The sequence below is a fragment of the Hemitrygon akajei genome, chromosome 7 (genome assembly GCF_048418815.1).
Source record: "Hemitrygon akajei chromosome 7, sHemAka1.3, whole genome shotgun sequence".
Taxonomy (NCBI): Eukaryota; Metazoa; Chordata; class Chondrichthyes; order Myliobatiformes; family Dasyatidae; genus Hemitrygon; species Hemitrygon akajei.
In genome coordinates, this window is record NC_133130.1 from 82,462,986 (window position 1) to 82,489,910 (window position 26,925).

Here is a 26,925-nt window from a genome sequence, read left to right on the forward strand (position 1 = left end):
TATAGAAGGTCCTAGACTGATTGGGAGAATGGGCAAAGAAATAGCAGGTGGAATACATTGTCGGGAAGTGTATGGTCATGCACTTTGGTAGAAGAAATAAAAGGGTTGACTATTTTCTAAATGGAGAGAAAAGTACAAAAATCTGAGGCATAAAGGGATTTGGGAGTCCTTGTGTATGATTCCCTAAAAGCTAATTTGCAGGTTGAGTCTGCGGTGAGGAATACAAATGCAATGTTAGCATTCATTTCAAGAGGTTTAGAATATAAAAGCAAAGATGTACTGTTGAGATTTTATAAAGCACCGGTGAGGCCTCCCTTGGAGTATTGTGAGCAGTTTTGAGCTTCTTATCTTAGAAAGGATGTGCTGAAATTGGAGAGGATTTAAAGGAGGTTCGCGAAAATGATTCCAGGATTAAATGGTTTGTCATATGAAGAGCAATTGATGACTCTGGGCCTGTATTCACTGGAAATCAGAAGAATGAACGGTGAACTTATTGAAACCCATCGAATGGTGAAAGGACTTGATAGAGTGGATGTGGAGAGGATGTTTCCTCTGGTGGGAGCGTCTAAAGCCAGAGAGCACAGTGAGATAATAGAGGGGTGTCCTTTTAGAAAGGAGATGAGGAGAAATTCCTTCAACCAGAGAGTGGTGAATCTATGGAATTCATTGTCACAGGCAGCTGTGGAGGCCATCTTTATAAATATGTAAGGCAGAGGTTGATAGATTCTTGACTGGTCAGGGCATGAATGGATATGGAGGGGAAGGCAAGAAATTGGGGCTGAGAGGAAAATGGATTACTCATGATGAAATGGCGGAGCAGACTCAATGGTCAAATGGCCTAATTCTGCTCCTATATCTTAAGATCTTATTAATAAGCATTTGGATAGATACAGTGCAGAGAGGCCATTTTGTTTAGCTGGGGCTCAACAATGGAGGATCATCAATTTTAAATTACTCCAAATCAACAATCTCACTGCCTGTCCTATTCTCTCTCACGTGCCCATCAACTCCCTCCCCAATTCCCCTGGCACCTATCCAATGGTAAGGGTAGTTTACAGTGGCCAATGAACGAACCAGCACATGGTTGAGATGTGGGAAGAGACATCGCGTAATCATATGGAGATTGTGCAACTCTCCACAGGAAGTTCCTGAGGTCAGGATTGAACTCAGGTCATTTGAGGTAAGCATCAGCAGCTCTATTGACAAAGAATTGTGCAGAGAATGAGATTTGTTATATCATAGGATAGAGTCCTCAGGGATCATAGGCTGGAAGAATAAGCACCCTGTGGAGGCTGACTCACCACAACCCTCCCAAAGCCTCCCTACAATTACAAGGAACAAGTAGGAAGCATGCTGCAGAACTGACCATTTGTCTGGGTGGATGGAATTTGGCCCTATCCAGGATAAAGTCACCTCCCTGGACTTCGGTCCCCTCAAACAATGATGAAAATGCTGTAAGGACTCAACCAGTCAAGCAAGATCCATGAAAAAATAACTAGTTAACATTTTGGGCAGTGGCTCTTCCTCAGAAGACCTCCGACCCAAAACATTAACCTATTTCTCTTTCCACAGATGCTGCCTGACTGGTTGAGTTCTTCCAGCATAGCTGTTTTGGTTTCAGATTGAAGCAGCTTTCATTTATTTTCCACTCTCAGTTCCTTCCCGACCCCTCCACCCCGCCGGTGCAGTATCTGCAGTGTGCATGCCCCACAAAATGTACTGCTGCTATTCTGATTGCTCCTCCCAACCCTGTGAACTCTCGCGCCGAGAAGGGCGAGGGGCAGCGGGTGCATGGGAACACAACCACTGTCGGGGTCCTCTCCAGGTCGCACATTGTGATGACTTGGAAATGTGTCCCAATACCTTCATTGTTACAGGATCAGAACTCCCTAACCACGAGCACTCTGGCACTGTCTTCATGAGCAGATGGCAGTGGTTCAAGGGGGCAGTTCACCATCACCTTAGCAAGTGCAATTCGGGATGACAGGCTTTACAGTCCTTTACCTGGCTTGGGAACACTTTGGAAACGACCAGGAAACGTGAAACACATTGGTAAACAGCAGAATGGAAAAGGCCGTGAGAAGAGATCTCCTTTCCACGTGCTGCAAATTCCTCAGCTCCTGTGCTCAATGAGATCTCAGTTTTGTCATTCGGTAAACTGAAAATTGTGGACTGTGGAAATACTTCAGGGACAGCATAAACGTGGGAGTGTCATCACCTGGAGGGTGCCCTGACATGGAAATATATCACTGGATCAAAATCCTGGAACATCCTCATGGACTGCAGCAGTTCATGAAGGCAGGTCACCACCACCTTCTCAAGGGCAGTAAGGGATGGGCAATTAAATGCTGGCTCTAACAACAAAGCCCACATCCCTTTAGCAAATAAAGGACTTCCGGATTAAAATAATTTATCGAATTTCTTATCCCTACAGCTTTAAGCCCCAACCACCCTTTACTTATGCTCATAGCTTTCTGAGTACTGACAGACAGATGGTGGAACATGCCATAACACACACTAGCCAGGTAGCAAATCCCTAACTTTTGCAAACAAAATAACCTCAGGTAATGAGCTGGGCCAAGCTGGGTTTGACCCACTTTCTGGACTCACCGTCCATTCTCCTGGCCATTTGTGAAGGTTCTGAACGAGCTACATCTTTGCACGTGGAACAGTGTGGTGAGGGGCTTGTTGACGTGGTCACCGATCCTGCACTGCTTTAGAGTACCCTCACAGCCTCGAGACAGAGCCTCAACTCTGATCAATTTCTGCTAAAACTTTGTAACAGCCCTCTAATGTTCAAAGGTATGTTAAAAACTTGTGATTGATATAATTAAGAAAATAAAAAGTATTGAATGCTCTAATGAATTAAACACAATAATTCAGGAAACACTAAAATAGTTAAACAATAGAGGTACAGCGATATCTTGGTGTCCCCATATTTTCCTGGAAGTGTCACCGCGAATATTTTCTCCATGGAAAAATTGACCTGGGACTATAAATTGGGAAGGTTAAAATTACCAGATTTTAAAAAATATCATTTAGCTGCACAAGCACGTTTTATTGCTTCTTTTTTTGATGAGACAACTATTCCTTCTTGGGTTACAATTGGCTCACATATGGTAGGAGAAGAGATGGCAGGAGAATTTATATATAAATGGGACTCCAAATTAATTAAAAAGAATACAAACAACCCTCTACTGAGACATGTAATTTATATCTGGGAAAAAAATTAAACAATTTATGGGTCTTAAAAAAGGAATATCCTCAAAGATGCCTCTGTCTTAGAACAGATTAATACCCATGACTCTGGGCAATAAATTTCTAGTCACCTGGTATCAACACGGTATCAGGTGCATTGAAGATTGTTATAATCAGCAGAAGCAATTTAAGTCTTTTGAGGGACTTAAAAATAAATATAATTTATCTAACACATTCTTCTGCTATCTCCAATTACGATCTTTTTTGAGGGACTGTTTGGGACCACCACTGGCCCTACCAAGGTGCTCAGACATGGAGATTCTAATTCGAAAGGGGAATACAACTAAATTTGTTTCTAATATATGTATTCTTTATTCCAGGACCAATGCCCAGAGCTTGGTATATACAGATCGAGGGAGAGATGGGAGTTGGATTTGGGCATTGTAATTGATCATCAATGCTGGTCCCATCTATGTTTGGATAGCGTTACCACTTAATTTTTTTACATCACTTGTATCTCACACCTGAAAAAATACATAAAAATAAACCAGAAATTTCTTATAAGTGTTTCAGGTGTGGCATAGATGTTGGTACCTTTTTGCATTCCGCCTGGCTATGCACGAAACTGAGGTCTTTTTGGATAGATCTAGGGGAGGTACTGGGAAAGATTCTGGGGATAGATTTCCCTCTAGACCCAGAATTGTTTCTTCTGGGGAACTTAGCAGTTTTGAAAGTTAAACTCCCCAGGAATAAATCCAAATTTATTAAAATTGCACTCTCAGTGGCCAGGAAATGCATAGTGGCAACATGGAAATCCAATCCCCTTGCACATATTGAAAGAAATGCAAAGTTGTATACCCCTTGACGAGATTACTTATACCCTTAGGAATGGATACACTATGTTCATTGAGATTTGGTAACCATATTTGGATTACTTAAATGGCCAGATTGTTTAATATATTTATTTTATTTTTAAAAAATTAATAAATCCCTTATTATAAGCTAGTTTCTTTAATTTGTATTTTAAACTAACTCTGAGAGCTGGATGCCTACTCTTCTTTTTCTTTTTTTTCTCTTTTCTTTCTTCTTCTCTCCTTTCTTTCCTCTGTCTTTTATGTTTTTTTCTCCCTCCTTTTTTCTAAATGCAGGGAGATGGTGTTGGGATAGGTGTTCTTTTTTTTCTCTCGGACTTATTAATGTCATTGAATTAATTTTTTTCAATATGTATTAATTGTCGTATTAATTGAGTCCTTATATTCCTTCTTTAAAAAATTAAATAAAATATATTTAAAAATTTTTAAATGTGCATTTCCTTTTTGCATATTTCAGAATCCGGATGAAGGGTTTGTTTTTCAAAGTTCTAAGTAAATTTTATTTTCAAAGTGCTGTACAGTCGGCCCTCCTTATCCACGAGGGATTGGTTCCGGGACCCCTCACGGATACCAAAATTCGCAGATGCTCAAGTCCCGTATTCAACCTGTCTCAATGCGGTGGATCTTAGGACCCAGCGGAACGCCAGACCTTATTTAACCTGACTCAGTGCAGTGGACATTAGGACCCAATGGTAGAGATCTGAATCCGCAGCGTTTCTGTTTATGAAAATAATCACGATCGCGATTGAAAATAAAGTGGAAATAATAAAGCGATCGAAAAGAGGTGAAACGCCATCGGTCATTGGAAAAGCGTCAGGCTACAGTTGATCAACGATCGGAACAATTTTAAAGGATAAAGCGAGAAAGGCTGTGCCCTGATGAAAGCTACAATTATTACTAAGCAATAATTGTAGCCTTATTGAGTTTTTGATCCTCACATCAACCCGGCACGGTGGAGAGCACACTCGATAGCGATCTGTCACTGGATCGAACTTGGGAAGAAGTTCCCGAGCCCGGCGCTGAAACATATGTTCTTAAGTGTTTTATAAGCATAGAAAGGTAAAATATATACTATATACTAAGACAAACATTTGACTAACTGACACTAAATAATACCAGATGTACCTGTTCTGACTTACTGAGTAAGAGAACTTCCGATTTTTTTCGATCCCGATCCACGATAACCCACGCACATACTCCCGTATACTTTAAATCATCTCTAGATTTACTTATAATACCTAATACAATGTAAATGGTATGTAAATAGTTGTCATACTGCATTGCTTAGGGAATAATGACAAGAAAAAAAAGTCTGTACATGCTCGAAAAAAACAAGTGCCGGAAGAGCACTTCTGGGTGTTCACGATTCGCGGTTGGTTGAATTCGCGCATGCGGAACTCGCGGATAAGGAGGGCCGACTGTATGTCACCATATACAATCTTGAGATTCATTTTCTTGTGGACATACTCAGCAAATCTACAGAATCATAACTATAATGGCATCAATGAAAGATCAACCAGAGTGCAAAAGGCAACTAACTGTGCCAATGCAGATATAAATAAATAGCAATAAATAATGAGAACATGAGATAATGAGATAAAGAGTCCTTAAAATGAGATCATTGGTTGTAGGAACAGTTCAATGATGGGGCCAAGTGAGTGTAGTTATCTCTGTTTCTTCAAGAGCCTGATGGTTCTAGTCGTTCTTGTACTTGGTGGTGCAAGTCCTGAAGCTCTTGTGCCTTCAACCTGATGGCATCAGTGAGAAAAGAGCATGACCTGGGTGGTGGAGATTGCTGATGATGGATTGCAACCCAAACCATGACCTAAACACTGACACTTACCATCTTTGAGAATGCTCCCCTCTATAATTTTTGGGATCCAACACTGGTTCACTGCATCAATAACTTCACATGCCAAGCTACACACAGATGCAGGAGGAAAGGCAGTACCATTTTCTTATATGCCTTACCGTGGGCCAATGGGGCAACTCCTACTTGGTTAACCCTACTATTTAATAGAAATGACTTGAAGGTGACCAGATGCAGAAGTAGAGCGTAGCTGTCATCTGTTTTATATCTGAGTGAGCCTAAGTTCTGGCTGACTTGGTAAAGAGTTCTGCAGGCCAGTATTTCTTGTAATGCAGCCAGCCACAGAGCTGACTTGGCATATTTGATCTCATGACACAACAGCTTGAGAAAGTGCAGCAGTCAAATCCACAAAGGCAGTGTTAAATCTTACGTTGAGTAGAATGTGCGTTCAGCTGGAAGCCATCATCAATGAACATTAAACGCTCTTGGTCTACACTCTTGATATTCGTTCAAGAGCACATATTTTTTGCGCTGTCTCTGGCTTCTGCATTCTCTCTTCCATATATCACCTCTAGATCAGAATTTTTCATGCTTTCGCCGTGTGAAAATGAAAAAATGAGTTTCAAAATCAATCTCAAACTCAGGTAGTCTCCATTATTTTCACTTGAAATTAGAATTATTCTATTGCTCAGTTGGTGTCTAATCCATCACTTAGACTACATAACGCAGCAGATGTAGCCAGCATTAGTGCAGTAAATCACTTAGTTATCACTTATTTTTCCTGTTTGGTCTGCTTGTGGCAGCTACGAGTTCAGCCACCCAGAGACACTAAGATACTCCCATGTCTTAGGCTTGCTCCTCCCTCCTTAATCCACCATTCCAACATCTTTTTCTCTCCTGCAACAAAGAATCTACTGGAGGAACTCAGTCTGTTGAGCAGAATCTGTTGGAGGAAAGGAATTGTGGACATTTTGGTTCAAAACCCTGCATCAGAACCCTGAGCACATCAATACAGCCTGTCTCCAAAGAACCACTTCATCCTGCATCTTAAGCTCGTAAGGTGTTGCTTCATATTTTGCTTAATCTTGCATGCGATTCAATCTTTTGAGAACATCTTTTCAGAATCAGAATAAAGTTTATTATCACTGGCTTATATGACATATAATTTGTCGTTTTGTGGCACCAATACAATGCAATCAATCCTGAAGTTACCCATCATTAATGTTAACCAGGTCCTTTTTTTCATGCTCTGGTTTAGCAAAATGAAAGCCAAAAGTGCATTAGGAATGAGTTTCCCTTGTTATTCCCCAGTTACTCACTTTGGTTACTATGGCAATTCACTCCCAAATCCCTGACTTTGGCCTACAAGAAAGTCAAGTGCAGAAGATGCACGGAAGCCCTAAGAAATGGCAACTTTTGGACTCTGCTACTGATTGGATACAAATACTTGTCAAATATAAACCCTAGACAGATTGCAATTTTCTTTATTTCGTCATTTTCTTGAGAGGTGGACAGCTTTGCTATGGGCAGTATTCATCACCTATCCCTCTGTGCCATTGAGAAGATGGTGTTGCAGTCCTTCTGCTGAAGAAGTAGCATAATGTTGTTGCAGAGGATGGAGTGGATCCAAGATTTAAATCTGATGACAATGCAGCCGACACATTTCTCAGTTAAGACAGAGTGACAATGTTCCCATAAGTGTGCTACCCTGGTCTGTCTTGGTGACAGCAGTTGGGAATTTGGAAGGCAATGCTGGAGAAACCTTAACCAATTAATGCAGGGTTACAGAAGGAAACTCAGTCCCAACACAAGCTATATTGGAAGAATTCAACAAGTCAGGCAGCATCTGTGGAGGGAAATGTACAGTCAGTATTTCAGATGGAGAACTTTCACCCGCACCTGATGAAGGGTCTCGACCTGAGACATTGGCTGCTTATCTCTCTCCACAGATGCTGCCTAACCTGCTGATTTCCACGTTTGACACCATAAATTACAGCATTTGCAGTCTCCAGTGCCTTTCTCCCCAATACAGTTCAACTCGCAGTTGCCCATCTCAAGTTAAACCAGAGCACAAGAAAAGAAATTGGGTTAAATTGGTGTACAATAAACTTTGTACTGATGACAAGCAGAAGTTTCTCAAATCACTCAAAAGGATGAAGCAACATCTATGGAGTTAAGGAAGAAACAAGTGAGAGATGGGGAAGAAGAAAACTAGTTCTCTTTAGCCAGACTTCAAAGACAGACTGATTAGCTTCCTTGTCCAATGGCCATTGCAGAGACCAACCATCTCGAAGAAGAAGTAGGAACAACACACTGCAAATATGAAGTTGGGCTTAACGTACCTGCTCCTGGAGAAGAGGGCTCAAAAACACTGGATGAGTCACTGTACGTATTTGATGCTTGCTCTGACAGCTTCTTTTTGGCACTACCATCGGAAGATTTGTGTGCTTTCTTCTTGTTTTTAATAAGAATCTTGCCCATCATCTCGTGTGGGCTTGGAAGGGGAACGCCAGACTCAAGCTAAAATATAAGAAGGAATGCTAAAACAACTTTTCATCCAAATTTGGTACAGGAGAAGTGTCACAAACAAATATTTTATTAAGCTCTATATTACTCAGATGAAGTGCATTTTTTTCCCCCCTGAAACTATACAGGGACCAATTAGAATTTAGATCTTGAACAGGAGTTCCCAACCTGGGGTTCACAGACTCCTTGCTTAATGATATTGGTCCATGGCACAAAAATGGTTGGGAACCCCTGGTTTAGAAATTATATAAATTCTTTTTCACTTCACCTCACACTTTTTTTTGTTATGAACAATGAAGCCAGTAAAATATTAAAATGATCGGTGAAAATGAAGCAGTAAGATTGCCAGTCCTTCTCATCCAAGCCCCATCCCCCAGTTTTCATCTTCACATTATACCTCCAAAGAAATGTTAATCACCAAGAAGGGTCACTGAGCTGAAACGTTAACTCTGATGCTGCAGTGCTTTTCCAGTGCTTTGTGTTTGCACTTTACAAAGATGAGCACATATGAGACAAATGAGAGGAGATCACATCCATAGACAGGAAAGTAAGTGGGCGATAAACAAAAGCTTCCTCTACCCTTCATTTACTTTGTTGATAATGCCCTACCAGAAAAAAGTGCGCCCCTGGTTTGCGATGGTGTGGATTATAGCGTTTAGGGTGCCAGATAGTGTTATGCAACACTGAAGAAGCACAGCTGACAGCTAGATTCAGTACCACAAAAATACAACTGCAGATGCTGTGGATCAAAGAATACGAACACAACGCTGGAAGAACTCAGCAGGTCAGGCAGCATCCGTGAGAAAAGAGTAGCCAATGTTTCAGGCCGAGACCCTTCATCAGGAATGGGGGGGAAGAGAGGACCGAAGCCCTGTAATAGAGATGGGGAGGGGGTAGGGCCTAGAGGTGCCAGGTGGAAAACCAATCAGAGGAAAGATAAAGGGGGAGGGGGAGGGGATAAGCATGAAAGAACTGTAGAGATAAAGAAGCAGGAAGTTGAAAGGAGAGAGAGGCAGAGAGGGACCTGGGATAGGGGAAGGGGGAAGGGGAGGGAATTACCAGAAATTGGAGAATTCAATGTTCATACCACCAGGCTGGAGGCTACCCAGATGGTATATGAGGTGTTGCTCCTCCAACCTGAGTTTGGCCTCATCATGGCAGTAGAGGAGGCCATATATGGACATATCTAGATGGGAATGAGAGGCAGAGTTGAAGTGGGTGGCAACCGGGAGGTCCTGTCTATTGTGACGGATGGAGCGTAGGTGCTCAACGAAGCGGTCCCCCAATCTGCGTCGGGTCTCGCCGATGTAGAGGAGGCCGCAACAGGAGCACCGGATGCAATAGATGACTCCAGCAGACTTGCAGGTGAAGTGTTGCCTCACCTGAAAGGACTGTCTGGGGCCCGGAATGGTGGTAAGGGGGGGGGGGGGGGGAGGTGTGGGGACAGGTGTAGCATTTGCGCTTGCAGGGATAAGTGCCAGGTGGGAGTTCTGTGGGGAGGAACGTGTGGACCAGGTAGTCGCGGAGGGAACGACCCCTGTGAAAAGCTGAGAGGGGCAGGGAGGGAAAGATGTGCTCGGTGGTGGGGTCCTGTTGAAGGTGGCAGAAGTTGCGGAGGATACAATAGACAGGACCTCCCGGTTGCCACCCACTTCAACTCTGCCTCTCATTCCCATTTGGATACGTCCATACATGGCCTCCTCTACTGTCATGATGAGGCCAAACTCAGGTTGGAGGAGCAACACCTCATATACCGTCTGGGTAGCCTCCAGCTTGGTGGTATGAACATTGAATTCTCCAATTTCTGGTAATTCCCTCCCCCTCCCCCTATCCCAGGTCCCTCTCTGCCTCTCTCCCCTTTCATCTTTCTGCTTCTTTATCTCTACAGTTCTTTCATGCTTATCCCCTCCCCCTCCCCCTTTATCTTTGCTCTGATTGGTTTTCCACCTGGCACCTCGAGGCCCTACCCCCTCCCCTATCTCTATTACAGGGCTTTGGCCCTCTCTTCCCCCCCCCCCCCCCCATTCCTGATGAAGGGTCTCGGCCCGAAACATCGGCTACTCTTTTCTCACGGATGCTGCCTGACCTGCTGAGTTCTTCCAGCGTTGTGTACGTATTCTAGCTTCAGTACCAGCTCCTTTCAATCCTCAGCTAGAAAGTCTGCTTTCTTTTCATGACTGAGGAGGTGAAGCCATGTCTGAGGATTCAACTTTGATATCAGTGTTCATTACAATGTTCTGTTGCCCATTCTTTTATCCATGAGGCAGAAAAGACGCAGGGAAAATGAACTGTTACTTCGTCATCCTGCCTACATCGATTTAACAGACAGAACAGCTGTCTTTCCTTCACTAGCTTTGGTAATCGGGCAGAGGGCTAGGTATCCAGAACACGCACACTGTTCATCTACTTGTGCATTTGGTGTGGATTCAAAGGGAAGCTGGATCTGTCTCCTGTTGAGGCTGATATTACTTCATGGAAGAAGGTTGGGACAGAACCAAATTATTGATTTACCAGCACCTGGGTCATACCCTTCAGAGATTTGGAAAGGATTTCCCTGGGTCTTCCTTCCCCATCCACCAGTCACTTTGGCCTGGCCTATTATTTGCTTCGCCTTGGAACTCCCAGGACATCAGTGGCTTTAGGGTGGGTGGCATTACTCATGGAATCACAATCACATGAAATAAACACGGAAAATGCTTGAAACACTCAGCATTTCAGGCAGCATCTGTGGAAAGAGGAACATACTTAACGTTCAGAAGGATCTTTGACCTTACTCATTAAGCCCAGTTCTCTTTCCACAGACCTGCTGAGTGTTCTCTGCATTTTCTGGTTTTGCTTCAGATTTGAAGCGTCAGCAGGCAGTTTGATCTTTACAATTAGGAGGACGGGCCTGATTGCCGATAAAATTTGAGTGAAAATTCAAAGGAAAAATGGGCATGAGATGACGCAAGTGACTTAAAAAGACACTAAGATGTGGACACAAAATTCAGAGTGTCCATAATATTAAGATTGGTGCAATATGTGCTTTAAAAGATTACAGTGGATTCAATTTTTGACAGAGGCAAGCAGTTCATATTTGTGTCAAGGTTGGTTTATTGCCCTAATCCTAGATAAGGGAGTGTTCAGTAAGAGATGATGCACAGATTACTATGGTAAATATAACATTGACGGCAGATTTTACACAAGTTTATTGTGTGAATCTGAGAAATCATAAGTGGAGCCTTTTCCCTTGACTTTGCAATGCAAATTGTAGTCTTTTAAATGGGCAACTACAAAGTAACACTTGCCTTTCATAAGCTTTAATCACAGCGGAACAAAGTCATTGTCTCATATGTTGTTAAGAAAAGATTAAACCTTCATTAATCCAAGAGTCAAAAAAGATGAAACAAAAAAAAAAGAACGGAAATCAATGATTTTATTAAGCACAAATCATTAAAATGCAATGAAGAGGAATCATATACCCACCGGATATTTTTCCAGGTCTTCTATTAGCAACGCATCACCAAATATCGACCTGCAGTACTCCGCCATTTTCCCCTGTTGTTTGGGACTAAAGGCACAGAAACACAAATTGTGATGAAGCAATACTAATCAGATCTGAAGCATACATAACAAGTGCTCTCTTCTTTTTCAGTTTCTCCTCTTTTTGATACTTCCAACATCATCCAACTCTTGCAAACATAAGAAACCCTTATTGATCATTTTTTCTATCCAGCTCAACAGTAAGGGAGGAAAGAAATTGACCCAAGAAATTCTGCAGATGCTGGAATCTAGAGCGACACACACAAAATGCTGAAGGATCTCAGCAGGTCAGGCAGCATCTATGGAATTGAATAAACAGTTGAGCTGAGTGACAATGTCTCAGGTTGAAACCCTATATTTGGACTGAGATAGACGACCAGCATAAAGAGGGGAAGGGGAGTGGCGAGAAAGGATTCTGAGCTGACTGGCGGACTGACGAGGGGTGTGGCAGGCATGTGGTGCCAGGTAGAGGAGGTACACAGGGGGTGGAGTTGGAAGCCTGAGGCAGGTGAATGATAGTTGGAGGCAGACAAAGAGGGGAAAAGAGAAAAAGAACAACAGATGGAACAAGGTGGTGGAGCAGAGCGCGAAGATGGGAGAAAACTGCTGGAGGGAGATTAATACGTACACAAAGCACCACCAGAACTGGATTTCAATAAATAAAGGTGAGAATGGGAACCTTAGAGGAGAATAACAGGTGTAACCAGATGGAGGATGGGTGAGGAGAGGAAAGACTGTGAAGTGATGGAGCCAGCAGAGGGCCGGGACAAAGATGGGTGAGGGCAGGCTGGGGAATGGGGACAAACGGGAGTATCGGAAGGAGAAGGAGGAGGCAAGGGGCTGGGAAAGGAGAGAATAGAAAAAGGCATGGGAGTGTTCACCTGAAATCGGAAAACTCAATATTCATGCCAATGGGTTGTAGACTACACAGGTGTACTCCTCCAGTGTGGATTGGGTTTGACTCAGGCCTGTTTGCACCTTCCCCAACCCAGCAACCACAGTCTCTTGTGTCTCAGCGGTCTATGAGCCAGTTGCTCACGGTTCAGTCTGAAAACTCAGAGGAGCGGGAAACGGTAAACCATCTTAGTACACTGTGTCTGCTCGCAACAATACTCCAGCTACATGTGCTTCAAAGCACAGTGAAGGTTCTATGTCATCTGCCCGTGCATTAAGAAATGCAAGTTGAATATAAAATAGTATTGATCTATTTGCTTTTCTTTCATATAAATTGCATGAGAGTGAATTTTATTCCTTAGCTCAGATTTTTGGGTAGTAATTTAGAATTCTCTAAGGGAGCGTTTTATTTAACCCGAACAGCAAAAAGCAGGGGTTGCCTGCACTTACGAGTCAACATGGTTTTCAAAAGAAAGAATCACTGGATACGGAGATGTCTTGAAAGCACACTCAGCGATAGCTTCAATTACTTCCTACAAGAGAGAAAAAAAACAAATTTGTACATCTGCTGCAATCTGTGGAGATAATCCAATTCTCCATCCTACCTGCCAACTTTTCTCCACTCAATAGCTATATTTGAGTGTCTTCAATATCTTAGGAACTTTCTATAACCATTTACTTACATCTTAAAATAAAAACAAAATCCTCTGGACTGGACACTTACAATCTGAATCCTCACCAAATGATGCACGTTGCTTTGAAAGTGTGATAATTAATTGGTTTATCATTTCATATTTAGCCACAACTTCAAACTAGATTTAAAAGTTTCAATATTCATGACTGAAGTTAGGAAAGAAAAGAGATGAAGCGCATTTCAAGTCAAAACTGAAGGAAAAAGCACATAAAGCAGACTTTAAACTCAATCAATAAGCTCTGCTGCATCAGTATACAATGAAATATTCATCTATCTGGCAGGGAAGTAGGAAAAATAAATTAATTACATTCTGGACTTCCTCACTTGCAACTGTGAATTTGGTTCTCAAGAGAGCTGAGATATCCTACACAAATTCTAAGGGCTTCACTGACAGGTTAATGAGATTTTTTTTAACATAATGCAGGAAGTGTTTTGGGTCTGGATTAGTGGAGGCAGATTCAATTGCAGAGACCTGGATAAATACCTAAAAGAGAAGATTTACAGGAATATGGAAAGAGAGCAGCACTGGCTTAGACTGATCTGGTACAATGTGATGAAGACAGTGCACTCTCATCTTTCATGCACCTCCACCAACATCAAACAGTTTTTCAGATACTCCAATACAATAGTCTAAATTTTGTTAAAATAATTGCCAGAACACTTGTAATTGTACATGGATACTCTAGTTTTTGGACTGTGAAGTCCTGGGAAACAGTTCTTCAATGCTGCAATGAAATCAGCTGAAGATCAATGAAGATCAGTGCAAATGGTGCAATCCAACATGGTTTGTTCTCTGAAGGCAACAGACATATGACTGGGGTCTACCTAGTGCTTCAATACTTGCAAGAAAATGGTTAACACTATGGTTAAAAGTGGGGAGATTAAAGATCCAGACTGAAGGCTTTATCTCACCAAAGTCCTGTAAATTACTTCCTTATACTTGTATTTCAACCCCTCCCCAAGTAATGAAAAGCCAGCACATAATCGGCTTGCTGGTTCTATACTGCGCTTAAAGAATGTTACATGTGTAAAATGAAATAATCTCTTATTCCTCTAAACATTATGGAGCATAGATCCAGTTGAGTCAATCACAAGGAACAAAATAATTTCCTCTTCCCATTAAAACAAATATCTTTGGTTGGGTAAGAAGAGTAAAAATGTATACAGAAATCCAGGCAATGATTCACTAAGGATCTGTATGTCAATAGGAATTCTTTAAACTAATATTTAACATACCAATTTATGACTAATTAAACAAATTAGGGATAAAAACCAGGTGATGTGTTGCAGCTGCATGATATGGGAGTTGGTGGTTCCTGATTACCACACCTGTGGCAAGCGTTAGTGGCTTGATGAACTCCAGACTCAAAGGTAATGACCTCGAATCTGGCGCATCAGGGAGGGGGAGAGTTTCCCCGGACACTGTTTCAGGAGGCAGTCACACCCTTTAGATTAACTATTTCAATTTCAGTCTGTGGACAGGGACAAGGGGGTGCAACTGCGAGCTGCGAGTGAGGGAGCTAGAGGTTCAGAGAGCTGGAGGAGCCTCAGCCCTTGAGCTTGTCCAACAGGTCTGAGATTGTTGCTCTGTGTGAGGGTGAGAGTGGGGTCTGTAGGAAGGATGAGCAACAGGACCGTGGCAGCGTGGGGAAGCCATTCAAGAGAGGGGATGAGAAGACAAAAGTATTGTAATTGAGGATCGTATAGTCAGGGGAATACACAGATTTTTTTTGTCAGTAAGATCAAGTGTCCAGCAGACTACATCATCTACCTGGTGGTGCAGAGGGAATTTAAGCCGCTGGGAACTAAAATGCAGAGCCAAAAAGGTAACGATCTTTAGACTGTTACCCGAGTCACGTGCAAATTAGCACAGAGAGTTAAACATGTGGCTCAAAGACTGGTGTGGGAGAAGTGGGCTGGAATTTGTGGGACATTGACACCGGTACTGGGAAAGGAGAGAGCTGTTCCAATGGGACATGCTCTACCTGAACCACTATGGGACAAGGGTCCTGGCGAATCACATAACCAAGCCTGCAGATGGAGCTTTAAACTAAATAGTCTGGGGGTGGGTTCGACAGTATGGATAAAGTAAAAGGGAAGCTGAGTACAGGAGAAGCTACTGAAGGCTCCAGAATAAAGATTAAGACATAAAGTTTATACAGATTTAAGAATTTGATCAGTCAACATGAAGTCAAAATTGAGAAGGGTAGAGAATACAGGATCGAAGGTGTTGTATTTGAATGCATGCTGTATACAAAATAAGGCAGATAATTTTATAATACGGTTGGAGACTGGCAGGTATGACGTTGTGGGCATCACTGAGTTATGGTTGAAAGAGGATCACAGCTGGGAGGTTGACATCCAAGAATACACATCATATCAAATGGATAGGCAGGTGGGCAGAGGGTTAGATTGGCTTTGTTGAAAAGCAAAAACTGAAATCAAAGCCTTAGAAAGAAGTGACATAAGATCTGAACACTTAAGAGTCCTCGTGAGTAGTGTTAGGAAACTGCAGGGCAGAAAAGGACCCTGATGAATGTTATATACAGGCCGCCCGACAATAACCAGGGATACAAATCATAACGGGAGATAGAAACAGCATGTAAAAAGATTAATGTTACAATGGACATGGGGAATTCTCAATATTGGTTAAAATCGGTTTGGTGCTGGATCCCAAGTGAAGTCCACTATGGGAAAAGCAATTCTAATTGGGTTTTGTGTAGTGAATCAGATTTGATTCGGGAGCTTTCGGTAAATGAACCCTCAGATGACAGTGATCATAATATGGCAGAATTCACCCTGCTGTTTGAGAAGGAGACATAAGGTCTGATGTATTACTATCACAGTTGTGTAAGTGGAAATACATTTGAAAGATGAGCTGGCCAAAGTTGACTAGAAGAGGACACTAGCAGGGATGACATTAGAATCAGAATCATAATCAGGTTTATTATCACCGGCGTATGTCATGAAATTTGTTAACTATCAGCAGCAGTTCAATGCAATACACGATAATATAGGAAGAAAAAAATAAGTAAATCAATTACAGTAAATATATATATATATATATATATATTTTAAACAGATTAAAAGTAGTGCAAAAGTAGAAATAATATATATCAAAAAAGTGAGGCAGTGTTCTGGAGTAATTCAGAAAATGCATGATTGGTTTATCCCAAAGAAGAAGCATTCTAATGGGAGGATGAGTAACTGTGGCTGACAAGGGAGGAGAGGGCATACAATAGAGCAAAAGGTAGTAGGAGACTAGGAGGATTGGGAAGCTTTTAAAACCAATTGATGGCAACTAAAAAAAACACAAGGCGAAAATATGTAATATGAAGCTAAGTTGGCTATTAAGATTAAAGAGGATACCAAAGATATTTTCAGATATATAGAATAAAAGAGAGAAAAGAGTGGACATTGGACCACTGGAAAATTATGCTAGAGAGATAGCAATGGGAAATAAATAAATGGCAGAGAAACTAAATAAGTATTTTGTTTCAGTCGTGGAAAGCACCAGCAATGTACCATAAATCCAAGAGTGTTGGGGGGGGGGGCAGAAGTGAGTGCAGTTGCTATTATTAAAATTGCAAATTTCAGTCCACTCCTTGGGATGGGAGGGAAACAAAGGACAGGGAATAACAGGCTGGTTAGCCTGACTTCAGTGGTCGGCAAGTTGTTTAGTATTATTTAGCAATTATTAACAAGTTAACATGAGGGAATTTCCAATCCACAGCATTTAACCTTTTTACATTTACACTTATATTAACACCTGAGCACTACTGGGAAAGGATATGCTAGCATCGGAGGGGGTCCAGAGAAGGTTTACAAGAATGATTCCAGGAATGAAAAGGATAAAGTATGAAGAGCATTTGATACAGTAGCTCTGGGCCTGTACTCACTGGAATTTAGAAGAATGAGGGGGGATCTCATTGAAACCTCACCAAATCTTGAAAGCCCAAGATAAAAAGGACAAAGAGGATGTTTCCAATAATGGGAGAGTCTCAGACCAGAGGGCATAGATTCAGAATAGCACAATATCCTTCAGAACAGAGACAAGGAGGACAGGCTGTGGTGAATCGGTGGAATTCATTGTCACATTCAGCTATGGAGGCCAAGTCATTGGGTATATTTAAAGAGAAGGTTGATAGATTCTTGATTAGCAAGGCGTCAATGATTATGAGGAGAATACAGTTGAAAACATTTTATGGTGTAATGTTCTACTCCAATATAAGCTCAATTGCCAGCACTGTCAGTCAGAAGGATATAGGTTCAATCTCCATGCCAGTGACAAGGAAAATATTCTGAGGGTGTACCACATGGACAGATATACTGTCTTGTGCATATGACATTACAGCAAGGGCCTGAATTCTCTACTGAATGCAAAGGATCTTGACACACTGACAAACATTTAGCTTTCAGAGGTGCACAAGCACACTGCCTTGCTATTAACTTGTGGCTGTCAGCAGGATCTTGTGGGTTGCAATGTTGCCTATAATATTGCTTACACTTCAAAAGGAACTCCTTGCTATAATGTTCGTTGTTACAAGCAGCGACAGGTGTTAATATTAATGCAAATCTTCCTTTTAAAGGTTAAATGCCATGGATTAGAAATTCCCTTACGTTAACTTGTTACACAAGCAGCCTACCTAGTTGTTCAGCTTCCCCCCAGCAAAGCTTGGCAGAGCCTGTGCCCCAGAATACCGTGTACTTTGGAATGTCCCACAAATACATACAAAGGACTTGCCTTTGTCAGGAAAAACAAAGATGGCGAACTGTTATGGCAATAGCAGAAGAGTCAGATGTTATCCGAGGTTGGTGGTGGGGAGGGATAACATTGTGAAGGGATGATATTGAGTGGCTTGCAACTAGGAGTTGGGTTACGGTTGCTCCAAGGTCCGATGATGGCAGGTCCAAAATCCAAATATCAAGAAGGAACTGGATGCAGCAGGCAAATTGAAATCTGAATGGGGACATGATCCACAGTGATTTGGCCCTCTTTGCATTAAGAGTTGGCTTGCCAATAGAAGATAGAGGGTGGTGGTCAGTAGGACTGATTCTGGCTGGAGGTCCATGACTGGTGGTGTTCTGCAGAGATCCGTACAGGGATGGATATACATGAATATATGACTGGGATGAAAATGTGAATGGTTGGCTTAGTAACTTTGCAGATGATACAAAGACTGGTGTCGTGGTCAGTGTAGAAGTCTGTCAAAGGATACAGCTGATTTAGATCAGTTGTAAATATGGGTGGAGGAATAATAGATGGAGCTTAATGCAGCCAAGTGTGGAGTGCTGTGTTTCAGGAGATCAAATGTAAGGGGACAGAACACTGTTAACGGCAAGATCCTTAACCGTATTGACGCACGGAGGGATATTGTGTCCAAGTCCACTGCTCCATGAAAGTGGCTGCACAGGTCAATAGGGCAATAAGGACAGAGCAGGGTAAGCTTGTTTTCATTTGTCGACAAATTGAGTTCAGGAATCAGGAAGTTATGTTGCAGATTTATAAAGCTTTGGCTAGGCTATAGCTAAACCATTGCATTTATTTCTGGGTGTCCTATGATATGAAGGATGTGGAGGCTTTAGAAAGGGTGCAGAAATGGGGACACCTCTTTTTCCCTTATTAGGGGAAGAGAAAGCCTGTGGTACACCGAATTATTGAGTGAACGAGTAGTCTTTGGGGTACTGCAAGTCTGTGTCTTTACTGATGCTTTGCTGCACGCACGAGTGCTTGGTGGAGAACGCTGATACTTTTTTGCTGGTGGGGGGAGGGGGGTACCATTGCCTTGCTCCTGTTGTATGAGGAAGGGGAGGAACTGGGGGGGGGGGACTTTGGGGTTCTAGCGTTTAACTGTCATTCATTCTTTGGGGGCACTCTTCTGTTTTTGTGGATGTTCGCAAAGGAAAAGTATTCCAGGATGTATATTGTATACACTTCTCTGACATTAAATGTACCTAGTGAACCTATTGAAAATGTTTATCAGGATGTTGCCTTGATCAGAGGGCATGAACGAAAAGAGAGGCTGAACGAACCTGGGGTATTTTCACTAGAGCAGCTGAGGAAACTGAGGCAAGACCTGATTAACGTTTATAAGATTACGAGATGCATAGTTTGAGTAGACAGCTGGTATATTCCACTCCACTCCTCCCAGGGCTGAAATGTCCAATGCCAAATGTTAAAGATGAGAGGAGGTAAGTTCAAAGAAGATATTCAGGGCAAGTTGCATTGCACAGAGAGCAGTGGGTGGGTGGGTGCCTGGAATTTGCCATCAGGGTGATAACGGAGGATAATACAATAAAGGCATTTAAGCCGCTCTCAGATAGGTATGTGAACAGGCAGAGAATGGAGAGATATGGACCTTGTGTAGGCAGAAGGAATTATTTTAATTTGTTGCAACATTGTGGGCTGAGGTGCCTGTCTCTGTGCTCTACCTACAGCTCCTTACGTTCAAGGAGATCAAACACCAGGGTGATGAACCAGGTCAGCACTCCACCACTTCAAGCTGATCAGAACCAGCCTCATATTTCAGTGGCCCCACCCCAACGCTATTTGTAGCAAATGCATGTGCAACTTCATTTGGTAGAAATGCTGCCAAAGCAAGTATTACCCAGTCTGTGGCTACTACTAATGTCCAGAAACAATATAAAACCTCCATCAAGCTGACAGAATTAGTCTTTAGCTTTAACTTAATCACAAAGGGCCTAAAATTTTATATCCTGCAGTAGAAGAATGAGGGGTGATCTAAATGAAACTTATCGAATGTAATTGAATGATGAAAGGCTTTGATAGAATGGATGTGGAATGGATGCTGGGAGAGCTTGAGACCAGAGGACCCAGCCTCAGAATAGAGGGGCATCCTTTTAGAATGAAGATAAGGAGTTATTTCTTCAGCCAGAGGGTGGTGAATCTGTGGAATTCATTGTCACAGGCAGCTCTGGAGGCCAAGTCTTTATATATATTTAAGGCAGAGGTTGATATATTCTTGATTAGTCAAGGCATGAAGGGATACAGGCGGAAAGCAGGACATTGCGGCTGAGAGGAAAAGTAGATCAGCCCATGATGAAATGGCCGAGCAGGCTCGATGGACCGAATGGCCTAATCCTGCTCCTATGTCTTTCTGATGAATAGCTTTGCTTCTCTTTGTATTACACTCTGTCTGCTACATCCTAGCCAAATCACTTAACGTATCCATATCCCTTTCTGCCTTCACTGGGTCCACCTCACACTTTTCTTCCCCTTAGTTTTCTGTTGATGGTAACTCATCGTAGTACATCTGTGGTAACAACACTGGCTTTTATTATAAGTACTCATTGTTGTATCTCAGTAGCTACATTATCAAAGTGAAACGTTTGGTATCTAATTAAGCGATCCTCAATTCAATGTAAAATAATTAACCGTGAGAGGGAAAGAGAAAACACAGACTGAAAGGAAACATAATTTAAAATGTTTGAAATAATCTTCAAAAAAAATAATTTGAATGAGTGTGATTGCATATTCTAAAAGTGAATTTCCTAGAGCAGTTGTTTTCCATTAGTTCAGAATTACTTGAACTAAAAACCTAATCTTTTGTGAGTATTCAGGGGCTGTATGTTAAATCTCTCAACTAAGCCTCTGAAAATACCTTTCACTGTCTATTTCTAGTTGTAAATCTGTGGATCTTCGAACTTGCATACATGCAATGGTCAGCACTGATGACCACATTGCTATTTTTACTGTCTATTTTGGGCCACTGTGAATTTAAGTGTAGCGTCTGTGAAATCACGGGTTTAACCTACAGCCATTGTTAGCAGTCAGTCAAAATTGCAGGTCAAATCACTGGAGTGCTTGCACAGAAGTTTCCACTGACAGGTATTATTAAAAACTCATTATTAATATTGTTGACATCTGCCTTTTTAATAAGACATATTGCTCTCAAATTATATTTTTAGATATTAGGAGCGCGGGCTTTGTGCATGAAACATGACAGTGAAGTAAAAGATATGTCATGACCTAAAATGAATGGCAGCTCAAGAATAAGAGGCCAAATGACCCAGCATTGCCTCATTTTCTTATCTTCTTCTCTGTTGCGTTGGGTATTTTGATTGCTATTTATATCAGGTGAATAAGTATCCAGTGGTCACATAATTCGGCCACCAAATTCCCAGATCACAATGCCCTTGAAGTGATTACTTTTTCGTCACTTCTCCTCATGCGAGCCTGACTTCAACACTGAAGAGCAGTTTGAATAGGTACATGGATGGAAGGGCTATGGTCCCTGTGCAGGTCGATGGGAGCAGGCCGTTTAAATGGTTCAGCATGGACAAGAAGGGCCGAAGGGACTGTTTCTGTGCTGTACTTTTCTATGTCTCTTTTTCTAAAGTGTGAGACAAGGTTGTATTGAAGAAAATAACTGAGGTCTTCACAATTAAAATCATGCACCAAGTTATCTCTTTGCTTTTTGAATGTCCAACAACTAAAAACCAGTAACTTTGCAGCCTGTACTGGAATTGTGTATTCCAACCATGTACAACGTATTTAATTAGCTGGGTTGCTGTGTGCAAGTATTGCATATCCCTATAATGAATTAAGTCCTGTCTGCAGTTCCCTTCGCATCCACAGAATAAAAAGGCTCCCCTGCAATGAGCAGGTTTTTCGTGCCGTGTGGATACATTCAACACATCAAGGATAACTTTGCAAAATAAAGGAAAGAAAATCACCTTGAATAATATTTCAGTTGTCATTGTAAATCCGTGAGTGATGACGGGCTCTTCTTCAGTCGAACGTCCCTTCCAGCAGTCCAGCTCGACACACCGGCATCCTGCCAAGAGGACCTGGCGGTACATTTCAACGGAAGAGTTCCCAGCCAGCTGTCCGGCTGTGATAACACAACACAAAGTAAAAAGTAACTGCATTACAGTAACACATTGATGAGAAAACCTGTCTGGAGTTTGATATCACTTCCAGCCACAAACAGTGCACGGCAGACATTTAATTTATAATTTCAGAGAGAGAGAGAAAAGAAGCAATAAGAATCATTACAAGTATCAACACAGCTTTCGATGCTTTGAAATTACCCTATTACAGTTTTGCGATCATCTTGGAAATCGAATTTATAAAGAAATACGACGTTTCAAAAGGAAATTTGGTGGACGCATTCATGATGTTAACTTATTCCAACCCACTGGGAGCAAAATGCTAATTTTATCATTGGTTAGGCGTCTGCCACATTCCACAATGTACTAACATTATCAGAAAGTGTATTCTCCAGCAATAAGTTCATTGGGGGTGCCTCAGTAGGGATAATTCTTAACAGCATTCTATTATTGGAGGCATCATTGTGGCCATGGTGAGTCAAGGGCCTTGTAACAGGACGTGTGGAAGTCCACCTAATGTGTGTTGTCTTTGAAGGCGCATCTCCCCAATCTTTTCTCCCACTAAAATTCACTTATTTTTCTCTCTTTCCCAGTCTTGGACCCTAAACGCCATCTGTTTCACCTTCCACAGATAATGCCTGACCTGTTGATTATTTTAAAGCATTTTCTATTTTTGATGCTGAGTTTCAATCAAAAGACTGGTGATAAAATGTTTAAATTACTGGACTGATATTCTAGAAGTCTGGTCTAAATATCTACCAACACAAATTCAATTAAGTACCATAAAATTCCCACCTGATTCATACTAGTACATAATTTTCCTATTTACAGGTTTATCTGCAAACTGTATCAAGAATGACTTTAGGCATCAGCTGTGGGGGGGACCTTTTGCTGACTTCAATATTTAACAGCTGGCAGTATTTCTCGGATAAGAAGCAGTCAGCCAATAGTTGAAGATATGCTCACAATCTCTCTGTTTTCCTCTATTTTGCACTATTAAAACGAATGCGCAACTGTTCGGAAAGACCCCCGATGAAATATTTACCTCTGATGTGAACGAACTTTGAGCAAACTGTGCAGTGACAATTTCTTACCTGTGAGGTAGGTATTGTGTGAGGAATTGATGAAATAGTGGGACAAAGGTTGAGTCATATCTTCACTCAGATCTAATTTCTCAAGTGGAATCACTCCATTCTCATCGCCACTCAAATACCTCTTGAAGCCATCAATTGAAATCTGACCTGATAACAGACAAAGGAAAAAAATATGTAAGTTCAACTTGCAAATAAAATCTTATCAAAATGCACGTTTTAATAAATGATTATGGAATTAGTCCTAGTTGGAGCAGATTCAGCCGATTACCTAGATATATTGAAATGTAGAAAACATTACCCAACCGGAAGGGAGGTAATTTGAGAAAGGGCTGAAGGTCAGGATTATTGACCACTTGGAACAACAGGGTTTAATTGGTTACAACCAACACAGCTTTGTGAATGGCAGATCCTATCTGACCAATCTGAATGAATTTTTTTGAGCGTATTCAATGAGGGCAGAGCAGTATTTCTGGATTACATGGTTTCAGTCAGGTCTTTGACACCGTCTCAAATGGGGAACTGGTCCAAAAGGTTTAGTCCTCCGGGATCTGGAGCAAGTTAGTTAATGGGAAGACAGAGGATAATGGTAGAAGAGACACAAGAGACTGCAGATCCTGGAATGTGGAGCCACAAATGATGTGCTGGAGGAATTCAGCAGCATGTGTAGGGGGGTGATGGCTGAGGGTTGCTATTATTAGTGTACTCCTCAGAAGAGAGCGAGAACCTTTGCTGTTTGTTATTTATGTGAATGATTTGGATGTCTATGTAGGAGGCGTGATCAGTTTATTTGCAGATAAGACTAAGATTAGCAAAGTTCTGGATAACGTAGAGGGGAGCCTCAAGATTTTGAGAGATATTGCAATATTGACATGGGCTGATAAGCAGCAGATTGAGATCCCTGAAGGTGGTGGCACAAGTGGTTAAGAAGGTATATCGATGGACTTCTGGAAACTTTTCCCAACATGGATTTAGGGAAGTGGGGAGAGATTTAAAGGGGATGTGAGGTAGACCACTTTCACCCAGAGATTGATGAGTAGCTGGAATACACTGTCTGAGAGAGTGATGGAAGTAGGGTCACTGACAGTATTTAAGAAGGCTCTAGATGAGCACTTGAATCTGATAGATTTGTTGTGTATTGACGAACTGCTGGATGGTGGGATTAATGCAGGTGCCCAGTGGTGGCGTTGATATGCATGCTCTCTGTTTCTGTAACTCTACGGAACAGCCTCTTCTGAAAATCTGGTTTCGATTTTTCCCGAGTTGAATTCACAGAATAAACTTCTGTTACGAAATGCTTCTCATTCAATGTGAATGTAATTGGATGTGGTCCCTTTAACTTGAGCTCCGGTTCCCTCCTAAACTCTCCTCCTCTCTAATCACAAGTTGCTTCCTAGAACTACCTTTCTGATGAACCCTTGAAGCATAGAGCCCCAAGTGTGCTCTGTCAACTTTTGTTTGGTTAGATCTCTGTAAAGCTCTTTTGAGATGTTTCCCTCCAATTTAAGTGACTTTATAAATGCAGGTGGATTTGGTTTGCAGAAAAGCTGTCAACGAAGCTAAAGGACATAATCTGGGCATTGGGTTGATATTCAGTCACGGCCTGCATTTGTCAGACAGTGTTTTGGTCAATTGTTCTGTCCGATCACCAATGTTGCTGGCAGAAGATCTTATTGATTCTAATGAAGTACTGTGTTGCCTCTGTTACTGAGTATTATCCAACTCACTGCTGGGAGTTTCTTCTTTCCTAAAGGGGAGTGTGTTCACTTTATCACACAAGCCTTGATTTCTGGAGGATCAGGAATCAGCCAGGGAACATGGTCACCCTCAGTCAATGGTGCAGAGATTTATATTGAGTGAGTCAGATCTCTTCTGCAGTCTAAATTACCACAGATGGCTCAGCAGGCATGGCAAAATAATACTGAGCAATATAAAAACATAGGAAATAGGAGCAGGAGTAGGCCATCCGGCCCATCAAGCCTGCTCCACCATTCAATAAGATCATGGCTGATCTGGCCATGTACTCATCTCATTGGGGAGCATGCCTTATGAGAATATGTTGAGTGAACTCGGCCTTTTCTCCTTGGAGCGGCAGAGGATGAGAGGTGACCTGATAGAGGTGTATAAGATGATGAGAGGCATTGATCGTGTGGATAGTCAGAGGCTTTTTCCCAGGGCTGAAATGGTTGCCACAAGAGGACACAGGTTTAAGGTGCTGGGGAGTAGGTGCAGAGGAGATGTCAGGGGTAAGTGTTTTACTCAAGAGAGTGGTGAGTGCATGGAATGGGCTGCTGGCAATGGTGGTAGTGGCTGATATGATAGGGTCTTTTAAGAGACTGTTGGATAGGTACATGGAGCTTAGAAAAATAGAGGGCTATAGGTAAGCCTAGTAATTTCTAAGGTAGGGACATGCTCGGCACAACTTTGTGGGCCGAAAGGCCTGTATTGTGCTGTAGGTTTTCTATGTTTCTATCTCAATTGACCCACCTTTTCCCCATAACCCTTAATTCCCCTACTATGCAAAAATATGTCCAACCTTGTCTTAACTATATTTACTGAGGTAGCCTCCACTGCTTCATTGGGCAGAGAATTCCACAGATTCACCACTCTCTGGGAGAAGCAGTTCCTCCTCATCTCTGTCCTAAATCTATCCCCTGAATCTTCAGACTATGTCTGCTAGTTCTAGACTCACCTACCAGTGGAAACAACTTTCCTGCCTCTATCTTATCCGTCCCTTTCATAATTTTATATGTTTCTAATCATTCTATATCATTCCTAAGAGTTGGATACAGTGGTGGAGAAAAGTTTGACTGAATATGGCCACTTGGGACAGCTTTCTGTCCTTCAATCTCACTGGAGGCTTCCAACAGATCAAGAAACCACCATTCTGCATTTATGAAGTCCATTTAATTGGAGGGAGACACCCAAAAGGGCTTCACAGAAATATAATTGAATAAAAGGTGACACAGGGATCATTTGGAGATCAGTGATCGAAAGCTCCGTCAGAAAGGTAGTTCCAGGGAGCGTATTGAAGAGAGAGAGAGGTAACTTTATCTAGGCCCTTCGTTGGTCTCATCAGCTGAATTATTTGACACTATCCGGTTGTGTCTGAAAGTGGGTTGTCAGCATTGACCACACGAAGCATTGGAAACACTGGCTGAGGCAATGCTGGACATCTGGCATTTCTCATGCCAGCTTTCAGAAGTGACAATCTTTGGAAGAGGGAGGGCAAGTTGACACAGAAGAAAGGAAACACTTCAAAGGACACGTGAGCGCAAACTTTTTTCCACAGAGAGTGATGTGTGCCTGGACTGTGCTGCCAGGTGCTGATGGAGGCAGATACAAAAGAGTTGTTTAACAGGCTCTTAGATTGGCATGTGAATGTGCAGAGAATGGAAGGATACAGACCTTGCGTAGGCAGAAGGGATTAGTTTGGTTAGGTGTTTAATTAGCTTGGCACAACAC

General features: G+C 42.0%; 1 protein-coding gene across 2 annotated transcripts in view; it reads right to left on the reverse strand.

Annotated features, from left to right (window-relative positions):
- The window catches only part of plcb1 (phospholipase C beta 1), a 950,430-nt gene that overhangs the window by 174,225 nt on the left and 749,280 nt on the right, over positions 1–26,925 (reverse strand). For both annotated transcript variants that reach the window (XM_073051321.1, XM_073051322.1), the window contains exons 10-14: positions 23,464–23,610; positions 22,214–22,371; positions 13,273–13,355; positions 11,872–11,956; positions 8,223–8,400 (exon numbers count right to left, since the gene is read on the reverse strand). In XM_073051321.1, the coding sequence (XP_072907422.1) occupies positions 8,223–8,400; positions 11,872–11,956; positions 13,273–13,355; positions 22,214–22,371; positions 23,464–23,610 (651 nt within the window). The remainder of the gene's footprint in view (positions 1–8,222; positions 8,401–11,871; positions 11,957–13,272; positions 13,356–22,213; positions 22,372–23,463; positions 23,611–26,925) is intronic.